This window comes from Cherax quadricarinatus, chromosome 80 (genome assembly GCF_038502225.1).
Source record: "Cherax quadricarinatus isolate ZL_2023a chromosome 80, ASM3850222v1, whole genome shotgun sequence".
NCBI classification, from domain to species: domain Eukaryota; kingdom Metazoa; phylum Arthropoda; class Malacostraca; order Decapoda; family Parastacidae; genus Cherax; species Cherax quadricarinatus.
In genome coordinates this window covers 7,439,127-7,464,033 of record NC_091371.1, presented here as the reverse complement: position 1 = coordinate 7,464,033, position 24,907 = coordinate 7,439,127, and the positions used below count along the sequence as shown (strand labels likewise).

The window sequence follows — 24,907 nt, the reverse complement described above, 5'->3', positions numbered from 1 at the left end:
ACCTCTCTTTCTCCCTCTCCTTTTCTTTTTTTTTTACACAGGGTTTGGCAAGGTTAGGTTAAGGATCCCTTGCTTTATTGACAAGCTATTTACAGGTTAAGGATTCCTAACTTTATTGGCAAGCTAAGAGCTGTTACATACATCAGCTCATTTGAAAGCGTTTTTATTGTTATGAAACATACAAGTAGGGAACGGGATGAAGTTGGAGCCATCTGTGGGCCAGCTGTGAACCATCTGTGGGCCAGCTATGGACCATCTGTGGGCCAGTTGTGGACCATCTGTGGGCCAGCTGTGGACCATCTGTGGGCCAGAATTTTCATTTGATCAACTGACCTTGTCTCGTTGACATCATAATGCTGTACGAACGTGTTCGAAACTCGAGTCATCCTGGGGATAAATGATCTCAGATGAAGTGATGTTCTGGAGAAGGGTACAGCCAGAGTGAAGTTGCTGCTGGTTCCCCGTCTTGTGGTATAGAAGCTTGCTTCACGCTGTCCTCGAAGTGGATCAAAGTGTGTTACTTTGACAATATTGGCCTTGTACATAACATTAATGCCACCCACATCCCTCCTGTGTTGAAGGCTCTGCTGAAATGACAGATCTATCCAGTATGGGTCCAGGCGAGAGATGAGACGTCTTGCTCTGTTCTCTACTCTGTCAAGCAGTCGCAGATGAGAGGGGGGGAGGGTTGCAGGAAAACCAATAGTGTACTTGTGCCTCATACAGAATCTTACAACCCCTACTGTCAAGCAGATGCGGGATACGGCGAAGTGCTGTAAGCTTCCTGGCTGTCTTGTTTGCAAGATTTACAACGTGGTTCTTCATGGTCAGTTTGGAGTCAAATTTCACCCCGATGATATCTAGTCCTTCCCCAGGTACCAACACCCTCCCATTCATACTTACTACTGCACCGGCATTACCATCATGGTGCCTAGAGACCATTATCATTTGTTTTCTCAGGTGAAAATGTTACTTGCCATCTAGAGCAGCTTAGAGTAGCTGGCATTTCTTCTCTTGGATAAGTGAATATCAGAGTACAGTCGTCTGCATATGCATGGGATTCTGGGATGAGATGAAGGTCATTGAAGTAGACATTCCATAACAATGGTCCCAGAACGCTTCCTTGTGGAACACTTGCCCTAGTAGGATGTCTCTCCTCTCTCTCTTTCTCTCTCTCTCTCTCTCTCTCTCTCTCTCTCTCTCTCTCTCTCTCTCTCTCTCTCTCTCTCCATCATCATACACCCGGGAAAACTTTCTGTTGACACTGTTTACTTTTATTTCAGAGAAGTGAACATAATATTCATGATGTGACGAGAGTTTGTGACTTAAAAAGATTCCCAAACTACTCGTGAGTAGCGTTAATAACGAGAGAGAGAGAGAGAGTTGGCTAGTCGCAGTGTTGTTATTGATATATATATATATATATATATATATATATATATATATATATATATATATATATATATATATATATATATATATATATGCAAGGAATTCGCAAGAGCAGGCGAAATATACACAAACACTGATCTCTGGCTGAAGGAGACTCGAACCTACGAACCTTGGAACAAGGTACGCAGTGCTTTACCAATCTACCCACACTGGACCAATACCTTGGAGTCCAGCTTGCGCCAGAGATCAGTGTTTGTGTATATTTCGCCTGCTCTTGCGAATTCCTTGCATTGTTAATATCTCTAGTAAGGCTGATGCATGCAGGGGATGAGATGAAAAGCTTTAAGACTTCTCCCTGAAAGCTGGCTGCCTTGGATCAAAGTCTAGCGCAAGCTGGACTCCAAGGTATTGTCCAGTGTGGGTTGATTAGTAAAGCACTGCATACCTTGTTCCAAGGTTCGTAGGTTTGAGTCTCCTTCAGCCAGAGATCAGTGTTTATATATATATATATATATATATATATATATATATATATATATATATATATATATATATATATATAATTTTTTTTTGTTTTGTTTCAACAAGTCGGCCGTCTCCCACCGAGGCAGGGTGACCCAAAAAAGAAAGAAAATCCCCAAAAAGAAAATGTTTTCATCATCATTCAACACTTTCACCACACTCACACATAATCACTGTTTTTGCAGAGGTGCTCAGAATACAACAGTTTAGAAGCATATACGTATAAAGATACACAACATATCCCTCCAAACTGCCAATATCCCAAACCCCTCCTTTAAAGTGCAGGCATTGTACTTCCCATTTCCAGGACTCAAGTCCGACTATATGAAAATAACCGGTTTCCCTGAATCCCTTCACTAAATATTACCCTGCTCACACTCCAACAGATCGTCAGGTCCCAAGTACCATTCGTCTCCATTCACTCCTATCTAACACGCTCACGCACGCTTGCTGGAAGTCCAAGCCCCTTGCCCACAAAACCTCCTTTACCCCCTCTCTCCAACCCTTTCGAGGACGACCCCTACCTCGCCTTCCTTCCCCTATAGATTTATATGCTTTCCATGTCATTCTACTTTGATCCATTCTCTCTAAATGATCAAACCACCTCAACAACCCCTCTTCTGCCCTCTGACTAATACTTTTATTAACTCCACACCTTTTCCTAATTTCCACACTCCGAATTTCCTGCATAATATTTACACCACACATTGCCCTTAGACAGGACATCTCCACTGCCTCCAACCGTCTCCTCGCTGCTGCATTTACCACCCAAGCTTCACACCCCTATAAGAGTGTTGGTATACATAAATAAATATATATGTATATATATATATATATATATATATATATATATATATATATATATATATATACATATTACTGTATCAGCCGTTTCCGATCGATATAGTGTAACTTCAATAAAAAAAATCTCAATCGTTTGGCCAGTATCTGTCTTCTCAGAAGTGCTCAGGCATCACAGTTCAAATGACACTCTGAACTGCAACATGCCCACCAGTTCCTCAGAGTATAGGCACTGTACTTCCCACCCCCAGGTCAGCAACTTGCCTACCCCTCCTTCAGAGTATAGGCACTGTACTTCCCACCACCAGGACAGCAACTTGCCTACCCCTCCTTCAGAGTATAGGCACTGTACTTCCCACCACCAGGACAGCAACATGCCTACCCCTCCTTCAGAGTATAGGCACTGTACTTCCCACCCCCAGGTCAGCAACTTGCCTACCCCTCCTTCAGAGTATAGGCACTGTACTTCCCACCACCAGGACAGCAACATGCCTACCCCTCCTTCAGAGTATAGGCACTGTACTTCCCACCCCCAGGTCAGCAACTTGCCTACCCCTCCTTCAGAGTATAGGCACTGTACTTCCCACCTCCAGGACAGCAACTTGCCTACCCCTCCTTCAGAGTATAGGCACTGTACTTCCCACCACCAGGACAGCAACTTGCCTACCCCTCCTTCAGAGTATAGGCACTGTACTTCCCACCTCCAGGACAGCAACTTGCCTACCCCTCCTTCAGAGTATAGGCACTGTACTTCCCACCACCAGGACAGCAACTTGCCTACCCCTCCTTCAGAGTATAGGCACTGTACTTCCCACCTCCAGGACAGCAACTTGCCTATCCCTCCTTCAGAGTATAGGCACTGTACTTCCCACCACCAGGACAGCAACATGCCTACCTCTCCTTCAGAGTATAGGCACTGTACTTCCCACCTCCAGGACAGCAACATGCCTACCCCTCCTTCAGAGTATAGGCACTGTACTTCCCACCCCCAGGACAGCAACATGCCTACCTCTCCTTCAGAGTATAGGCACTGTACTTCCCACCTCCAGGACAGCAACATGCCTACCCCTCCTTCAGAGTATAGGCACTGTACTTCCCACCACCAGGACAGCAACATGCCTACCTCTCCTTCAGAGTATAGGCACTGTACTTCCCATCTCAAGAACAGCAACATGCCTACCCCTCCTTCAGAGTATAGGCACTGTACTTCCCACCACCAGAACAGCAACATGTCTACCCCTCCTTCAGAGTATAGGCACTGTACTTCCCACCACCAGGACAGCAACATGCCTACCTCTCCTTCAGAGTATAGGCACTGTACTTCCCACCTCAAGAACAGCAACATGCCTACCCCTCCTTCAGAGTATAGGCACTGTACTTCCCACCTCAAGAACAGCAACATGTCTACCCCTCCTTCAGAGTATAGGCACTGTACTTCCCACCTCAAGAACAGCAACATGCCTACCCCTCCTTCAGAGTATAGGCACTGTACTTCCCACCTCCAGAACAGCAACATGTCTACCCCTCCTTCAGAGTATAGGCACTGTACTTCCCACCACCAGGACAGCAACATGCCTACCTCTCCTTCAGAGTATAGGCACTGTACTTCCCACCTCAAGGACAGCAACATGCCTACCCCTCCTTCAGAGTATAGGCACTGTACTTCCCACCTCAAGAACAGCAACATGCCTACCCCTCCTTCAGAGTATAGGCACTGTACTTCCCACCACCAGAACAGCAACATGTCTACCCCTCCTTCAGAGTATAGGCACTGTACTTCCCACCACCAGAACAGCAACATGCCTACCTCTCCTTCAGAGTATAGGCACTGTACTTCCCACCTCAAGAACAGCAACATGCCTACCCCTCCTTCAGAGTATAGGCACTGTACTTCCCACCTCCAGGACAGCAACATACCTACCCCTCCTTCAGAGTATAGGCACTGTACTTCCCACCACCAGGACAGCAACATGCCTACCTCTCCTTCAGAGTATAGGCACTGTACTTCCCATCTCAAGAACAGCAACATGCCTACCCCTCCTTCAGAGTATAGGCACTGTACTTCCCACCACCAGAACAGCAACATGTCTACCCCTCCTTCAGAGTATAGGCACTGTACTTCCCACCACCAGGACAGCAACATGTCTACCCCTCCTTCAGAGTATAGGCACTGTACTTCCCACCACCAGAACAGCAACATGTCTACCCCTCCTTCAGAGTATAGGCACTGTACTTCCCACCACCAGAACAGCAACATGTCTACCCCTCCTTCAGAGTATAGGCACTGTACTTCCCACCACCAGGACAGCAACATGCCTACCTCTCCTTCAGAGTATAGGCACTGTACTTCCCACCACCAGGACAGCAACATGCCTACCCCTCCTTCAGAGTATAGGCACTGTACTTCCCACCTCAAGAACAGCAACATGCCTACCTCTCCTTCAGAGTATAGGCACTGTACTTCCCACCTCAAGAACAGCAACATGTCTACCCCTCCTTCAGAGTATAGGCACTGTACTTCCCACCACCAGGACAGCAACATGCCTACCTCTCCTTCAGAGTATAGGCACTGTACTTCCCACCTCAAGAACAGCAACATGCCTACCCCTCCTTCAGAGTATAGGCACTGTACTTCCCACCACCAGAACAGCAACATGTCTACCCCTCCTTCAGAGTATAGGCACTGTACTTCCCACCACCAGAACAGCAACATGTCTACCCCTCCTTCAGAGTATAGGCACTGTACTTCCCACCACCAGAACAGCAACATGTCTACCCCTCCTTCAGAGTATAGGCACTGTACTTCCCACCACCAGGACAGCAACATGTCTACCCCTCCTTCAGAGTATAGGCACTGTACTTCCCACCACCAGAACAGCAACATGTCTACCCCTCCTTCAGAGTCTAGGCACTGTACTTCCCACCACCAGGACAGCAACATGTCTACCCCTCCTTCAGAGTATAGGCACTGTACTTCCCACCTCCAGGACAGCAACATACCTACCCCTCCTTCAGAGTATAGGCACTGTACTTCCCACCACCAGAACAGCAACATGCCTACATCTCCTTTAGCTTGTACTTAGTTGAGTCAGTGCTTAAAATAAAATGCAGTTCGTCCCTCATAACTCCTGTTTATCACATGCTAATAATTTACATTTTCGTTCAACTATAATTATTTTCCAGGTAATTATAGCCAAAATAATTAATGCAAATTATAATAAGTTTAGAAATTGTCAAAAATGGCAAGCCTCTGGAAGCTTCGAAGTTCTCTCAAATTTTTTGTAAAATGGCGTAGCGATTAGGTGATGGATAAGACAGTTTTGTGTGATATATGTTGTACTCTGGGTTTCAGGTCACTCACCTGGGATGAGTACTGTGTGTTGTATTCATATGCTTAGATTACTCATCTAGGCAAAAACCACAAGGGCTTAGCATTTTCATATGAAAATAATAATCCCCTGAGTTTCTTTCGTCATTGAGTGGGTGCTTTGATGCTGGTGAAGATCTCGTAATTGAAGCCTCTATCACTTCTACTCTTAAACCTCTGTAAATCTTCTCTGGTTACTCGTCAGGTCTTTTCAGATTGAAGACGTACTTTATAAGACACTTGTTATTCATTCCAATCTTTATTTTCAATCTATTCTTCTTTTCCACAGCTCATTCTTCAAAACAGTCTGTCTCTGTTTCGCAGCGAATCTCTCTGGTAATATGCCTCTGGTAATATGCCTCTGGTAATATGCCTCTGGTAATATGCCTCTGGTAATATGTCTCTGATGATATGCCTCTGGTGATATGCCTCTGGTGATATGCCTGGTGTTATGCTTATTACTAGGATCATTTACTTTTCTGACGTTTAGAATTTGTTCAGAAAGTCTGTATTCCGAATTTGGTCTTCTGTCTTTATCACCAGTTTTATTATCTAGCATCTACTGGATCAGACACGCAATCCTTTCTTACTGTACCTGAGGATTGTCCCAGTCCTCCTGTAGCCTTATCCTATATTCTCCAGCATCTGACATCATCATTATCTCTCCATCGACCACAGAGATGTAGGACTATGTCATCAGGAAAGTTTTTAAGTATAAAAATAATCTTTTGGAACCATGTGTGATGTTAGTCATCACGCTCCCCCATTCCCATTCCTTTTTCTGGGCCATCACTTTCTGTCTCCTTCGAGTCGGGCATTTCTTAATCTGGCAACGTGCATTTTTCGTTGTTCCTGTCGTTTCTCCCAGCTTGTAACCTATTTTCGTGTTGGTAACAGTGTTATACCTTCCTACAGTTTAATAAAATGGAGTCCATCCCTTTCATTCCTTCATTTCCTCTCTAACCTTGATCTTACAGGAAATTAAAATCCTTGATTTTTTTCAATATGTTCACGTTTTTTAAGGAGTTTCAAACATTTATAGAAAAATTCACTTCTCCGCTAAAATTAAGATACATATAGTGCTCAGTAGGTCTGCGAGTCAGGATTTACCTTCGCAAAGCTGTACGAGCTGTCGTATATAATAATTTCTTCATCTATTCTGTCGTTCTTATCTGATGAGGGTGAGGTAAGTTACCTGGAGGTCTCACCTGCGTGCTAGAGAACTAGTCAACTAGGAAATCTTACCTACAAAAGTACCGTAATTTTGTCGCAGTCGTGGAAGGTAATATTAAGTTAACTTACCAAGAATATATCACCTGTATGATAGAAGAAGTGTAACAAGATTTCGTGGAAATACTTGTCTCTGTAGTGGGTGAGTCAAGTGATAGATGAGTCAGTGTTGCGTTCTCACCTGTATGATGACCTGCTCTGTGCGCCTGCTTGCTGCCTGCTGCCTGTCTGCTTGCCTGCCTGCCTGCTCCATGGAGGCCGGTGTCGTGTCCCGGGCTGACGGAGAGCGGCCCGCCAGTGTCCGCTACGATCCCGGCTAGTTGGGATGTGTTGAGTTGAGCTTCTTGCTGCTCGTTCCAGTGATACTCAGTGTTGCAACAGTGTCAGTCTTGCCAGATCCTCTCTCTCCCATATAAGCAAATAGCAATCATTTCTCCAAAAATAATATATGTGCATTATTCTGTGAGTTAGTGGGGGGGAGGGAAATAAGTGAAATCATAAAATGGATTCTTTCGTTTACTGGTGGGAATGATTTGGAGTCGCAGAGAATTGTTAAAGATCATGTAGGCGAAGTTCATCTGTTGTGAGGTGACCCAGATTGGTCGAACACAAGATGAAATCCCTAACAATCGTACTGCTAGACGCCATCCTTGTGGCTTCCTTCGTTGAGGACTCAGGTAGGTGTCAAGACTCTGTCTCTGGTTATTAGACGTCACAATGCTTGTAGTGATATCAGCTGGGATATGCGTTCAAGCATAAGGGACCGACCACCTCCTACCAAGGCTAAGGGACAGATCATTTCACTATTCCTACTGATTCCTGTTTTATATTCGCCTGTATTTGACTGAAGAAACCTGCATAGGCGAAATGCTTAGATACTAAGCGTTGTACATGTGTCTCATTCATTAATAACAAGTTAAACATTCATCTCTGATCGATATTTTTTTTAATAGAGGCAGCCATGTAGGAAAGGCAGGAGAAGCAGATTACTTCGTGTTTTAATAAGTCTGAAGCTTATAAAAATTATTTACTTCTCTCTTACTCTCGACCTACGGCAGATGGTCATCAAAAGGCTCGTAAAACCAGACATAAATGAAAAGCGAAGAGCGAATGTGACCCTTCGTGGAAGTTGCAATTAACTACGTTGGATTAATTGACTAATAACGCATCGTGCCTCCATTTTTTGCCAATATTCATGACGTATGAACTAATGCGAATCGTAAATCTAATGTTTCACTGTTTTTTGAAAAGAAGAAATATGCCAGCAGCATACGCAAAAAGATTCAGCATTAAAACTTAGCGTTTATTGCGCTGATGATTAAGAGCAAGCGTTTATTTGTATATTTTGTCCAGATATAAACTTTCTCGTGCCTACCTGTGGTAAAAAGACACAAATACAGTTATGGAAAGCTTACATTGATGACGTTCTGCCCACACAGTGGCGAAATATCAAAATTCCATGTAACCAAATCTGTGACTCCTGGCCCATTACATACCCAGTTCACCCTTGACAGAAAAGATTTTCTCTGCTATACCTCTCGGCATCCTGCTACCTTTCAAGCCATCCGTAATTAAAGCCCCACGAGATATCGTTTGTATAAATTGCTGTTAGGTAATCCGTTAAATGGAACCAGGGTAGTAATTAGACATTTACCATTATAAACGGAGTCGAGATATAATTACAAACGCTGGCACCGTGTGCAATTAAGCCTTCATTAGCCGTATTAATCTCAAGTCTCCGCATTGCAGCTTCCTCGTGACTCCTCACTGCTTCCTTGTAAGGCGAAGTGCTTCTGTCTAGCAACATTCTTACACGATGCATAGGCGCAGAGCCTGTAAGTTTAGGCACATAGCCAATAAGCAGAATAGGCTTTTACTAGACCTACTTTTCTATCAGATTGGAGCTTGAGCTTTAGCAAGCCTGGGCGAAACGTTGTCTCATTAAATGCTCGTTGTGTATATTGTTTCTTGATACCCAAACGTTCTGACAGTTATGTGTGTTTAACAACTTTAATGTGTGAAGTTAAGCAATGCAACCAGCTCCTAAACACGATGGCTGCCTCAAAAGTAATGCAACTAGCTAGTGAACAAGGCAGTTTACTCTTAAACAAGACAAGTACTGGCTATTTAACGGGGCAACTAGCGCTTAGATAATACTGTTAACTCTTAAGCAAGGAGGCTAGTTCTTATGCAACTCACAAAGTTTTTCAATGAAATAGATAACTCTTAGACAAGGAGCTTAGCTCTTAGACAAGGAGAGTACCTCTTAGACAAGGAAACTGGCTCTTAGACAAGGAGGCTAACTCTTAGACAAAGAACCTAGCTCTTATACAAGGAGGTTAGCTCTTAGACAAGGCAGATAGCTTTTAAATATAAGAACTAGATCTTAGACAAGGTATAAGGGTTTTAAACTAAGAAATTACTTCTTAAACAAGGTAAGTCAGCTCTGGAACAGGGCTGCTTTCTCGTAAACACGGCAGCTAACTAATAAACAAAGCAGTTAGCAGGAGCATAGTGCGGTAAACAGAGCGTTATGCTACAACTGATTGATCTCGGCTTCGATCCCCAGGCAGGGAAAGACGTATGGGCAGGCTTCCCAACGCTCTACGTCAAGCTTCACCTTGCAACAAATAGGTATCTGGATGCTAGTCTCCTAACACCCTCAGTCCATGTTCATATAGTAGTAAATAGGTACCTGGATTTTAGTCTCATTTACAGTAGTATTTACGTAGTAAATAGGTACCTGGGTAACTTAATGCTAATGAAGGGCTCGCGATCGAAGGAACTGAAGCTACTATCTTCTTCCTCGGATCAAAGCCAATTACCTCCCGTTCCACAAACGCTCTATGATCCCAACTGGTTTAGAGCTTCTACATAATAATAATCATAATAATATAACAATGATGGTGATAATGATAATAATAATAAATGATACTACTAATATTAAATAATTTAGTTAACTCTTACTACAGAGAGCTTAAGTTAAAAGTAACAGCAGGTCGAGTCTCATGCTCGTAATTCTACATCTAGTAATGGAGAGTGAAATTCACTGAAAAATGTAAGTGTGTACTACAGAAGGTGTTCAGTTGCTGGTGCTCTGGGAGGTATATAATCTCTAGTGGAAAATAGTTCAGTCTTGGTAGTAAACACAATGAGGATAGTGAAAATTAATAAGACACATGAACAACGTATGTGTATCCTTATTGCCAAAAAAGTGTCGCCTGCGTAGCAGGTTGCGTCGGTCGAATGTATTACTTGAGACAATAAGAATAGTGATTTTATTCTGTCTGACTACCTCCTATTAACGCTAAGGGGACTGATTACCGCAAAATTGCTTCTTCTGTCTCCTCTGTTACATTCGCCTGTATTCGACCAATGAAGCCTGCTGTGCAGGCGAAATGTTTCGGCCTTAAAGATACCCAAGTGTTGCACATGCATCTTATTCTAGAGCTCGTCGGTACTGTATACCGTCCATGATCTTATACTAAGATCAGTTGAGATAGTTGAGATCCTGATCCTATTAGAGATATATAAGCTGTAGAGAGGATCCTGGAGTTCTCTAAATTTAATCTTAAAAACTGTTATTGCACTGACTACTGGAGTGCTCTTTACTTAAATTTAATCAAGGACAACAATGCAGCTTGAGATACGCGATGGTTAAGGACACGTAGAAGTTGATACGCGGAGGCCAAGATACGCCGAGGTTAAGATACGCCGAGGTTAAAGATACGCTGAGGTTAAGATACGCTGAGGTTAAGATACGCTGAGGTTAAGATACTCTGAGGTTAAGATACTCTGAGGTTAAGATACGCTGAGGTTAAGATACGCTGAGGTTAAGATACGCTGAGGTTAAGATACGCTGAGGTTAAGATACGCTGAGGTTAAGATACGCTGAGGTTAAGATACGCTGAGGTTAAGATACGCTGAGGTTAAGATACGGTGAGGTTAAGATACGGTGAGGTTAAGATACGGTGAGGTTAAGATACGGTGAGGTTAAGATACGCGGAGGTTAAGATACTCTGAGGTTAAGATACGCTGAGGTTAAGATACTCTGAGGTTAAGATACTCTGAGGTTAAGATACACTGAGGTTAAGATACGCTGAGGTTAAGATACGCTGAGGTTAAGATACGCTGAGGTTAAGATACTCTGAGGTTAAGATACGCTGAGGTTAAGATACGCTGAGGTTAAGATACGCTGAGGTTAAGATACGCTGAGGTTAAGATACGCTGAGGTTAAGATACGCTGGGGTTAAGATACGCTGAGGTTAAGATACGCTGAGGTTAAGATACTCTGAGGTTAAGATACTCTGAGGTTAAGATACGCTGAGGTTAAGATACGCTGAGGTTAAGATACGCTGAGGTTAAATATGCGTAGCCTAAAGTCACGAGGCAGCACTGCCTCGTCTGCAGTCATGAGAACACACCACCAAAAGCCTGTTAGAAAGATTTCCTCGTCTGTGGTCTTGTAAACACGTCGTGCTGACCTTCCAGGAAGCTCTTCACCAACAAGCTTCATAACTTGTCCTCAAAAGCATTTTTTTTTTTTTACCTGAGTGTTCAGAACGAGCCGTCAGGGGTTGCTGCGGAAGCATTTCTTAGTCTGCAGTCTAGAGAGCACATCGCTAAGAGCCTTCAGGTCTTCCCGTACCTACTTTCTTCAGAGCACTCCTTCAGAAGCCCTCAAGAAGCTCTTCCTCGCCTTTATTATTCAAAAACATCGTCGGTAACCTTCAGAATACAAGCTTTTCAATAGAGTTCCTCAGGAATTGATGAACATTACATTGCACCCTGAGCTGCAGTATCTTTTCTCTCTCAATTTAGGTTTCAGTGCAACTGTCTCAGTGTCAAGAACCATGTTTTCTTAGTCCCGTCTTGAACCACGAGCCTTTTCTTTCTCTCTTTCCTGACAAGCTGAAGAAAATTACCTGGAGAATCAATGAAGTTCATGACAGTAGAAACAGTAGATATGGAACAAAAAGACACAATACCGTGGCCGGAATTCTGATGTGATGAGAAGATGACCAGTCTCTTCGTCCGAACACTTCCATCAAGACTAAGGGACTGATCACCTTAAAATTCAATCTCCACTTGTTCTGTCTCCAGTATCGTGAAAACCTCTGTGTTCCACAGAAAAAGACTACCGTCCCAGAGGATGGTAGTATACCTTAAATAGTGCTGGACTTTGAAATGAGCTATAAATTCAACTGTATAAATCAAATCTACTCTGACCTACCCAATTCTTCGTGGCCTCATTCTTTATTTCTTCAAAGAATAGAATGTGAAATCAGACCCACATTCTCAGAAACTAGGAACTAGCCGAAAGTGTTATGTACTATAAGGTATACAATAAAATTAAGATAAATGCAAGCACCGAAGAGACTAACTTTAAAAAATAGTTCTGGTTTTTGCAACCTGTCATTTGCTAGTTTAGAGGCACACTGTTTATGCACTGTTTAGATGATAATTCAGTTCACGATTATCTTATAATATGCGGGATGGTTGATGTAAGCCGAGAATAAACACTGCTGGATTAATGTGTCATACCTGACGAGATTATTTGTCAACCAGTGGGGAAATGTATGGTAGTTCGTGGGATATACGTGCACTAGAGTGTTGGATTAGTGAGTCTGTTGGAAAAATATGTTTTAGTCCGAGGGATTATTGTGACAATTCGTAGGATTGCCATGACAGTTTGAGGAATTACTGTAACAGTTCCTGGGATTACTGTGACAGATCATGGGATTTCTGTGACAGTTCCTGGGATTACTGTGACAGATCATGGGATTTCTGTGACAGTTCATGAGATTACTGTGACAGATCATGGGATTTCTGTGACAGTTCATGGGTTTACTGTGACAGATGATGGGATGACTGTGACAGATGGTGGGATTTCTGTGACAGATGATGGGATGACTGTGACAGATGGTGGGATTTCTGTGACAGTTCATGGGATAACTGTGACAGATGGTGGGATTACTGTGGCAAATCATGGGATTACTGTGACAGATCATGGGATTACTGTGACAGATTATGGGATTTCTGTGACAGTTCATGGGATTACTGTGACAGATCATGGGATTTCTGTGACAGTTCATGGGTTTACTGTGACAGATGGTGGGATTACTGTGATAGATCATGGGATTTCTGTGACAGTTCATGGGATTACTGTGACAGTTCGTGGGATTACTGTTACAGTTCGTAGAACTGATGTGTCAGGTCATGGGATTACAATTTATTAGTGTGTCGGATTAATTTACATCAGTTTGTAATATTAACGTTTGCCAGTACAGGAGTAATATATCAATTCATCTGATTAATATGGCAGTTGGGGGAATACAATGTTAGTGGGTGGACATTATGTCAGTGGTTGGACATATGTCAGTGGGTGTACATAATATATCAGTGGTTGGACATAATATATCATTGGTTGGACATATATAATTGGTTGGACATAATATATCAGTGGTTGGACATAATATATCAGTGGTTGGACATAATATATCAGTGGTTGGACATAATACATCAGTGGTTGGACATAATATATCAGTGGTTGGACATAATATATCAGTGGTTGGACATAATATATCATTGGTTGGACATATATAATTGGTTGGACATAATATATCAGTGGTTGACATAATATATCAGTGGTTGGACATAATATATCAGTGGTTGGACATAATATATCAGTGGTTGGACATAATATATCAGTGGTTGGACATATGTCAGTTCTTCTGAATAATATTTCATTATGTCAAACAAATATGTCAGTTCACTCTTATTTAGATAAATAAAACAAGATTCTTAAACATCTAGAAACATTTTGATGTTGAAGATGTTTACTTTAAATATATATATATATATATATATATATATATATATATATATATATATATATATATATATATATATATATATATATATATATATAGAGAGAGAGAGAGAGAGAGAGAGAGAGAGAGAGAGAGAGACTTGTAATATAAGTAGCAAAAATAATAGTAGTAGCGGTGGTAGTGGTAATAGTAGTGGTATTATTATTATTATTATTATTATTATTATTAAAATGCTGTAACTACTACCACTACTACTACTAGTAGTAATACTAGTGGTAATAGAACTACTACTACCATTACTACTACCACCACTAATACTACTACTATTCTCTTCTGTATTCCTCTTCCTGTCTTCTCTGCTTTTTTTGCTGATTCAGTTGTGATTATCCAAGATGGACCGAAACGTCATCTAAAGTTCTCTCTATGTATGTTTTTATTTTAAGATTTATGGTCGTGGGTTGGCAGTCGAAACGTGTTATTTACTTTATTAAAGACTGACATACTTACGCTGTTTCATTTAGGACTTGATTTTATCAAGTACTGGACTTGATAAGGTCCAGTCTTAGAAGAAAGGTCGTAATCAAGTTTTCACTCTTAGCAGTTTCTTTCTCGCAGTGATCCAGGTGTTGCTCACTGCCTCTAGGATCAAGGAAGCTTCCTTGATGCTGGCGTTGCTCACTGCCTCTAGGATCAAGGAAGCTTCCTTGATGCTGGTGATGCAGGCGTTGCTCACTGCCTCTAGGATCAAGGAAGATTCCTTGATGCTGGTGATGCAGGCGTTGCTCACTGCCTCTAGGATCAAGGAAGATTCCTTGATGCTGGTGATGCAGGCGTTGCTCACTGCCTCTAGGATCAAGGAAGATTCCTTGATGCTGGTGATGCAGGCGTTGCTCACTGCCTCTAGGATCAAGGAAGATTCCTTGATGCTGGTGATGCAGGCGTTGCTCACTGCCTCTAGGATCAAGGAAGATTCCTTGATGCTGGTGATGCAGGCGTTGCTCACTGCCTCTAGGATCAAGGAAGATTCCTTGATGCTGGTGATGCAGGCGTTGCTCACTGCCTCTAGGATCAAGGAAGATTCCTTGATGCTGGTGATGCAGGCGTTGCTCACTGCCTCTAGGATCAAGGAAGATTCCTTGATGCTGGTGATGCAGGCGTTGCTCACTGCCTCTAGGATCAAGGAAGCTTCCTTGATGCTGGTGATGGAGGTGTTGCTCACTGCCTCTAGGATCAAGGAAGCTTCCTTGATGCTGGTGATGCAGGTGTTGCTCACTGCCTCTAGGATCAAGGAAGCTTCCTTGATGCTGGTGATGCAGGTGTTGCTCACTGCCTCTAGGATCAAGGAAGATTCCTTGATGCTGGTGATGCAGGTATTGCTCACTGCCTCTAGGATCAAGGAAGCTTCCTTGATGCTGGTGATGCAGGTGTTGCTCACTGCCTCTAGGATCAAGGAAGCTTCCTTGATGCTGGTGATGCAGGCGTTGCTCACTGCCTCTAGGATCAAGGAAGCTTCCTTGATGCTGGTGATGCAGGTGTTGCTCACTGCCTCTAGGATCAAGGAAGCTTCCTTGATGCTGGTGATGCAGGTGTTGCTCACTGCCTCTAGGATCAAGGAAGCTTCCTTGATGCTGGTGATGCAGGCGTTGCTCACTGCCTCTAGGATCAAGGAAGCTTCCTTGATGCTGGTGATGCAGGTGTTGCTCACTGCCTCTAGGATCAAGGAAGCTTCCTTGATGCTGGTGATGCAGGTGTTGCTCACTGCCTCTAGGATCAAGGAAACTTCCTTGATGCTGGTGATGCAGGTGTTGCTCACTGCCTCTAGGATCAAGGAAGATTCCTTGATGCTGGTGATGCAGGCGTTGCTCACTGCCTCTAGGATCAAGGAAGATTCCTTGATGCTGGTGATGCAGGCGTTGCTCACTGCCTCTAGGATCAAGGAAGATTCCTTGATGCTGGTGATGCAGGTATTGCTCACTGCCTCTAGGATCAAGGAAGCTTCCTTGATGCTGGTGATGCAGGTATTGCTCACTGCCTCTAGGATCAAGGAAGCTTCCTTGATGCTGGTGATGCAGGCGTTGCTCACTGCCTCTAGGATCAAGGAAGCTTCCTTGATGCTGGTGATGCAGGTGTTGCTCACTGCCTCTAGGATCAAGGAAACTTCCTTGATGCTGGTGATGCAGGTATTGCTCACTGCCTCTAGGATCAAGGAAGCTTCCTTGATGCTGGTGATGCAGGCGTTGCTCACTGCCTCTAGGATCAAGGAAGCTTGCTGGTGATGCAGAGGTGTTGCTCACTGCCTCTAGGATCAAGGAAGCTTCCTTGATGCTGGTGATGCAGGCGTTGCTCACTGCCTCTAGGATCAAGGAAGATTCCTTGATGCTGGTGATGCAGGTGTTGCTCACTGCCTCTAGGATCAAGGAAGATTCCTTGATGCTGGTGATGCAGGTGTTGCTCACTGCCTCTAGGATCAAGGAAGCTTCCTTGATGCTGGTGATGGAGGTGTTGCTCACTGCCTCTAGGATCAAGGAAGATTCCTTGATGCTGGTGATGGACTTCTGATGCAAGAAATTAGATCATCCCTTAACTTAATCAAGTCTGACTCTCTCCAGATCTCCAGAATGACGCATACGGGCGTATTTCTTCCCAAGAAATAAAATCATGCTGATCATTATAACTCTTCCCTACATCATGCTGATTATCATAACTTCCCTACATCATGCTGATCATTATAACTCTTCCCTACATCATGCTGATCATCATAACTTCCCTACATCATGCTGATCATCATAACTTCCCTACATCATGCTGATCATCATAACTTCCCTACATCATGCTGATCATCATAACTTCCCTACATCATGCTGATCATCATAACTTCCCTACATCATGCTGATCATCATAACTTCCCTACATCATGCTGATCATCATAACTTCCCTACATCATGCTGATCATCATAACTTCCCTACATCATGCTGATTATCATAACTCTTCCCTACATCATGCTGATCATCATAACTTCCCTACATCATGCTGATCATCATAACTTCCCTACATCATGCTGATTATTATAATTCTTCCCTATATCATGCTGATTATTATAATTCTTTCCTATAACATGCTGATCATCATAACTCTTCTTTTCATCATGCTGATCATTATCATTCTTCCCTACATCATGCTGATCATCATAATTATTCCCTACATCATGCTGATCATCATAACTTCCCTACATCATGCTGATCATCAAAACTATTCCCTACATCATGCTGATCATCATAACTATTCCCTACATCATGCTGATCATCATAACTATTCGCTACATCATGCTGATCATCATAACTATTCCCTACATCATGCTGATCATCATAACTATTCCCTACATCATGCTGATCATCATAACTATTCCCTACATCATCCTGATCATCATAACTATTCCCTACATCATGCTGATCATCATAACTATTCCCTACATCATGCTGATCATCATAACTATTCGCTACATCATGCTGATCATCATAACTATTCCCTACATCATGCTGATCATCATAACTATTCCCTACATCATGCTGATCATCATAACTATTCCCTACATCATGCTGATCATCATAACTATTCCCTACATCATCCTGATCATCATAACTATTCCCTACATCATGCTGATCATCATAACTATTCCCTACATCATGCTGATCATCATAACTATTCCCTACATCATGCTGATCATCATAACTATTCCCTACATCATGCTGATCATCATAACTATTCCCTACATCATGCTGATCATCATAACTATTCCCTACATCATGCTGATCATCATAACTATTCCCTACATCATGCTGATCATCATAACTATTCCCTACATCATGCTGATCATCATAACTATTCCCTACATCATGCTGATCATCATAACTATTCCCTACATCATCCTGATCATCATAACTATTCCCTACATCATGCTGATCATCATAACTATTCCCTACATCATGCTGATCATCATAACTATTCCCAACATAGCTCAGAGGATGTATATGGCGTTTGCCAGAAGCATATTTCTACTTTTGTACTGTCTGATTTTTGTACTGTTCTTTCATTTGTTTTAGCTGTGTATGAGACAAACACTTGATGATAGTCTACGAACTGACCGAAATGTTGTAAATTCTTGTTGTGAACCGTTCCAACCACGGAAGTGTGACTATAATTACTTAAATTATGCTTGTGTTGTATTGCAGTCAGGTCACAGAAATCTAGCTTTGCTCTTTCTGTAATCTGTTCAGTTACATTCCTGTCCTGTTGATCTTCACAATTACACAAGTCTTAGTTTATTAACTGGACATTATTCTTAGGAATACTTCTGTGTACTTCGTCTGTTGAATTTGTTGTTCTGCGTTCCATATCTTGTGATTTGTTAACTGCTTTTGTTTTAAATGTGTTATATTCACCGCGTTTGGTAGTCAGTGTGGCTTGTGTCTGATAGTGTATGTGTAGCTTGTTGCTGATAGTGTATATGTGGCTTCTGGCTGATAGTGTATATGTGGCTTGTTCCTAATAGTCTAAATGTGGCTTGTTCCTGATAGTGTATATGTGTCTTGTTTTCTAATAGTCTATATGTGGCTTATTCCTGATAGTGTACGTGTGGCTTGTTCTTGATAGTGTATATGTGGCTTGTTCCTGATAGTGTATATGTGGCTTGTTCCTGATAGTGTACGTGTGGCTTGTTCTTGATAGTGTATATGTGGCTTGTTCCTGATAGTGTATATGTGCCTTGTTGCTGATAGTGTATATGTGGCTTGTTCCTGATAGTGTATATGTGGCTTGTCCCTGATAGTGTATATGTGGCTTGTTCCTGATAGTGTATATGTGGCTTGTCCCTGATAGTGTATATGTGGCTTGTTCCTGATAGTGTATATGTGGCTTGTTCCTGATAGTGTATAGATGATATTAGAATCTGTGAAAAGACTAAAGTTGGGGGATAATCAGAATTAAAGTAATTATCCAGACTTCAGACAATCTGGTACATTACGTCCCTCTACGGTAAATTCCACATGGACGGTGAGGATCTGGGTCAGTCAGAGACCGTCTTTAGAGTATCTCAACTGATGAAAGTCACCACTGACAAGGGTCTTCCCTGAAAAGTACCTCTACTAGAGAGTGAGTCTCTGATCTCTGACCGCTCATGTGGGTTTACCTTTTCATTACTCAGTGTTTATGACATTAAAACATCTTCCTGGTCCTTGACCTGTTCTTCACTTTGTGAGGTAACCCTTAACACACACTGTGAAAGGCTCGTTGCCAACGTTCCAGAGCCGCTACGGCCTCGTGAGACTAATTCCAACACAAGAAGACAGAGACGGACTTTATTTTAAAGTCCGTCTTTGTGAGTCTGATTTACCAAGTGTTGGCTGTGTTCCATTCAGCATTTCGAAATACTTTTGATCGGAAATAATTACCAAGTCTTTTACTAAAGAGTTGAAATGGAAAACGAATGATCAAGTCACTGACAATACAGTCTCATTCGAATGAATTATATGACATATTCTGAAAGTGCACAAAGCAAGGTTTTAGCAATAGATATTAGATAGCATAGTATACGCTAACTATATTCTATTCTAATTATTGCTAGTACATGGATAGAATAATATGGCGTACATTACATATACATATAATATCCTAGTTCGAAGGAAGTATTCCTGCCATTCCCTTGAATCAGACCTAATTATCACCCATTTCCCATTACAGTGTGATCCTTACGGACTTAGTGCTTCCCCAACGAGCAGTGAAAAAAAAAATGTAAGAATAAACAAATTTCAAATTCCTGAAACAAATAGTTTTGAGAAACAGCGTTCACAATTAATTTTTAATTAGAATCAAGTTATTTTAGCAAGCGCATTTTTAAATGGGTAAAAAAAATTTAGCCACTGCGAGCTAGGCTTTGTAGCAGCCATTTTTGTTGTCTGGGGGAACAAATTAGTATAAAAAGCCTTTTTTTTTGCTGAGTGTTGGCCTGTAAATTCCTCAATTTGTTTATTTTTTAAAAAATCTGGCGGATGTACGTGTATTTACACAGTCGTGCCCACTAAGTGTATTAATTCAGTATATTCACTCAGTGTACTCACCTATTTGTACTCGCCTATTTGTGATCGCTCTTGTATTCACTCACTGTATTCACTCAGCGTGTTCATGCCGTTGTTTTCACTCGTACTGAGTTGTACTTACTCATTTATAGTTTTAGCTATATTGACTCAGTTGTACTCATCTACTTGTACTCATATACCTTCACTGAAGAATAACAGTAACAAACAACAGCAAAAACAATAACGACGTCGATGATTACAGCAACGACAACAATAATAATAGCAACGACAACAGCAGAGTATGAGAGAGGGTAGACATGTTTAGCAGTGGGAGAAGTATATACCAAAGAGAGCTGTTTGGTATATTCGTCTGCTGAAATGTTATCCAGAGGATGGCTACTGTTTTCGTAGTATAGTAGTATATACCAGGGAACTGTTTGGTATATTCGTCTGTTGAAATGTTATCCAGAAGATGGCTACTGTTTTCGTAGTATAGTAGTATATACCAGGGAGCTGTTTGGTATATTCGTCTGTTGAAATGTTATCCAGAGGATGGCTACTGTTTTCGTAGTATAGTAGTATATACCAGGGAACTGTTTGGTATATTCGTCTGTTGAAATGTTATCCAGAAGATGGCTACTGTTTTCGTAGTATAGTAGTATATACCAGGGAGCTGTTTGGTATATTCGTCTGTTGAAATGTTATCCAGAGGATGGCTACTGTTTTCGTAGTATAGTAGTATATACCAGGGAACTGTTTGGTACATTCGTCTGTTGAAATGTTATCCAGAGGATGGCTACTGTTTTCGTAGTATAGTAGTATATACCAGGGAACTGTTTGGTACATTCGTCTGTTGAAATGTTATCCAGAGGATGGCTACTGTTTTAAAGATTTCGTAATTCAGAAACACAGATGGTGTAAAATACTGGGGTTTTCATAGTACTGGATGTAAGAGAGAAGAATGTTTGTTTACTATGAGAATAAGTGGAGATTATGAAAGTGGGAGAATACAAGACACAAAAATACTTTACTGATCTGTGCGTGATAGGAAAAAGTAATGAATGTGTACAAGCCACTGTACAGCAGCTTGTGGTAGACAGACTAACGTACCAGGGAAAGTCAGTCACAGAGCGCTGGCCATGAACAACAATGAAAGGACAAAGCGAGTTAGATTCCTATTCAACTTTAAACTCAGTGCATAGAGCAAGAGTGTTGGGAGCAACTAGACTGGGATGGAAAACACTCGAGACATGTTGCCGGAGAGCGAAAATATAAGAATAAACAGTTCCACCAGCTACTTATCCCCCGAAAGAATCACCCCTTGATGCTCTTGAGGAGGGCGCCATGACGCTCGTGAGGAAGGCGCCATGATGCTCTTGAAGAGGGCGTCTTGATGCTGTTGAAAAGGGCACCTTGATGCTCTGGAAGTGTTCTCGAGCCAAGAAACTAGAGCTGCCTTCTTCTTCTTTGTATTAAACTTTATTACCACCCAATCTACACAAGTGTTGCATGAACCCCTACAGACTTAGGGCTTCCCTGTGATAATACTCTAAAGAATGAAATTTCGCTTAGATTAATATCAGTATCTTAGAAAGAGGAGACTCACGAGAGGTAACCCTGGCAACGCACTCTCCGAGTGTATGAGGGTGAGATAACCTGTGATTTTCATCAGGACACAAGTGCCTGTAGTCTGTGTGGAGACACGTAGTTGCGTGGTTACTGGCTTCTCAATTGCACCACGGTGCTGCTGGTATTACCTCTGTGTGGGAGTGCTCCTTGTGGAATAGTGCGGTGTGGGGTGATGTGTGGTGGTGGTTTTGTTGGAGATGTTGATGGTTGTCGTGGTGTTGGTAGAGGTGGTAGTGATGAGAGTGGTTATGGTGAAGGTGGTAGAGGGCGGTGGCGTTCACAGCATAATACCTGCGTGTGTACTTACGTTATTGAGTTCCTGTGAGTGCTAAGTGTCAGCTCCGGGGCTCAGTCCTTAGCTTCATGTCAGCTGACTTGTTCTGCAGCTGTTTTATGGTTCTAGAAGCTGTGAAGTATTTTTATACCTCCTGCAACACCACACCTGTTCCACACTGCCTGCACACTGGCTCCACACTGCCTGCACACTGGCTCCACACTGCCTGCACAATGGCTCCACACTGCCTGCACACTGGCTCCACACTGCCTGCACACTGGCTCCACACTGCCTGCACACTGGCTCCACACTGCCTGCACACTGGCTCCACACTGCCTGCACACTGGCTCCACACTGCCTGCACACTGGCTCCAAGCAAGAAATGGTATAACGTACATTATATACTGTAACCGAAAAGGTAATAAGCAGTTATAACTTTTCGTTGGACTGCGGGATGGGCTCATAATTTCTGGCTTCAGGTTCGATTCCCCGCAATCCATGAGAAAATTTTATACGATGTTTTGAAAGCTAAGTTTTATATTATTTTATATTAACTTATTTTAATTAGTTTTCCATTAATTCGCAATTTAGTTAAGAATTTTTAGATGACGTTTCGGTCGATACTGGATCATTATTATGTTAATACATGCCGAAACATCGTCTATAGTTTATACTCTGAATTGTGGTTTAACCGTAAACTGTTTCCACTACCGCACTCTGACTTTTATTCCTCCTCGTTAATCGGTTTATGGGTGTTTATGAGACAGGTTGTGATGGTAACTCCCAGGTCTTTCTCGTGTGTACTTACCTAGTTGAAGTTGCAGGGGTCGAATCCGAGCTCCTGGCCCCGCCTCTTCACTGATCGCTACTAGGTCACTCTCCCTGAACCGTGAGCTTTATCATACCTCTGCTTAAAGCTATGTATGGATCCTGCCTCAACTACATCGTTTCCCAAACTATTCCACTTACTGACTACTCTCTCTCTCTCTCTCTGTGTGTACTCACCTATTTGTACTCACCTATTTGTGGTTGCAGGGTCGAGTCACAGCTCCTGGCCCCGCCTCTTCGCTGATTGCTACTAGGTCCTCTCTGTCCCTGCCCCATGAGCTCTATCATACCTCGCCTTAAAACTATGTATGATTCCCGCCTCCACTACGTCACTTTCTAGGCTATTCCACGGCTTGACTACTCTATGACTGAAGAAATACTTCCTAACATCCCTTTGATTCATCTGAGTCTTCAACTTCCAATTGTGACCTCTTGTGTCTGTGTCCCTTCTCTGGAACATCCTGTCTTTGTCCACCTTGTCTATTCCGCGCAGTATTTTATATGTCGTTATCATGTCTCCCCTGACCCTCCTGTCCTCCAGTGTCGTCAGGCCGATTTCCCTCAACCTTTCTTCGTAGGACAATCTCCGTAGCTCTGGGACTAGTCTTGTTGCAAACCTTTGCACTTTCTCTAATTTCTTGACGTGCTTGACTAGGTGTGTGTGTGTGTGTGTGTGTGTGTGTGTGTGTGTGTGTGTGTGTGTGTGTGTGTGTGTGTGTGTGTGTATGTGTGTGTGTGTGTGCGTGTATGTGTGTGTGTGTGTGTATACGTATTTTTCTGGTACATTTTCGTAACTGTACTCACCTAATTGTGGTTGTGAGAGTCGAGTATCGGTTCCTGGTCTGCCTCTCATTTGCTCACCAACGGTAAAAATAAGTTTGTGACGTCATGAAACCTGTAACACAATGGAGAACTTCCCGCAGTAAAGAACAAAAGACTCGCGTCGCGGAACAATTTGTCATTCCTACTCTTAAAACTGTGTATGATGTGTGCTCTGATCACTCTGTACTGAGTATCAGGCTCTGATTTCCATTTCTGAACCTATCCTGGTGTTCTCAAATGAGTTTTTTAGACACCATTCCATTCCTGGAGTCTAACTGGGGGGGGGGTTTGAGAGTCAACACCCCCGGTACATGACCAAGCCACCCAGTACATGACCAAGCCACCCGGTACATGACCTGGCCACCCGGTACATGACCAAGCCACCCGGTACATGACCTGGCCACCCAGTACATGACCAAGCCACCCGGTACATGACCTGGCCACCCGGTACATGACCAAGCCACCCGGTACATGACCTGGCCACCCAGTACATGACCAAGCCACCCGGTACATGACCTGGCCACCCGGTACATGACCAAGCCACCCGGTATATGACCTGGCCACCCGGTACATGACCAAGCCACCCGGTACATGACCTGGCCACCCGGTACATGACCAAGCCACCCGGTACATGACCTGGCCACCCAGTACATGACCAAGCCACCCGGTACATGACCTGGCCACCCGGTACATGACCAAGCCACCCGGTACATGACCTGGCCACCCAGTACATGACCAAGCCACCCGGTACATGACCTGGCCACCCGGTACATGACCAAGCCACCCGGTACATGACCTGGCCACCCAGTACATGACCAAGCCACCCGGTACATGACCAAGCCACCCGGTACATGACCTGGCCACCCGGTACATGACCAAGCCACCCGGTACATGACCTGGCCACCCGGTACATGACCAAGCCACCCGGTACATGACCTGGCCACCCGGTACATGACCAAGCCACCCGGTACATGACCTGGCCACCCAGTACATGACCAAGCCACCCGGTACATGACCAAGCCACCCGGTACATGGCCTGGCCACCCGGTACATGACCAAGCCACCCGGTACATGACCTGGCCACCCGGTACATGACCAAGCCACCCGGTACATGACCTGGCCACCCGGTACATGACC

The 24,907-nt window shown here is 43.1% G+C and overlaps 1 protein-coding gene across 1 annotated transcript in view; it reads left to right on the top strand.

The window, feature by feature from the left end:
* The first annotated feature begins 7,594 nt into the window (after positions 1-7,594).
* The window catches only part of LOC128702302 (zwei Ig domain protein zig-8), a 123,077-nt gene continuing 105,764 nt past the window's right edge, over positions 7,595-24,907 (top strand). Inside the window, exon 1 of the mRNA XM_053796486.2 lies at positions 7,595-7,989. Within this exon, the coding sequence (XP_053652461.1) occupies positions 7,926-7,989 (64 nt within the window). The 5' untranslated portion in view covers positions 7,595-7,925. The remainder of the gene's footprint in view (positions 7,990-24,907) is intronic.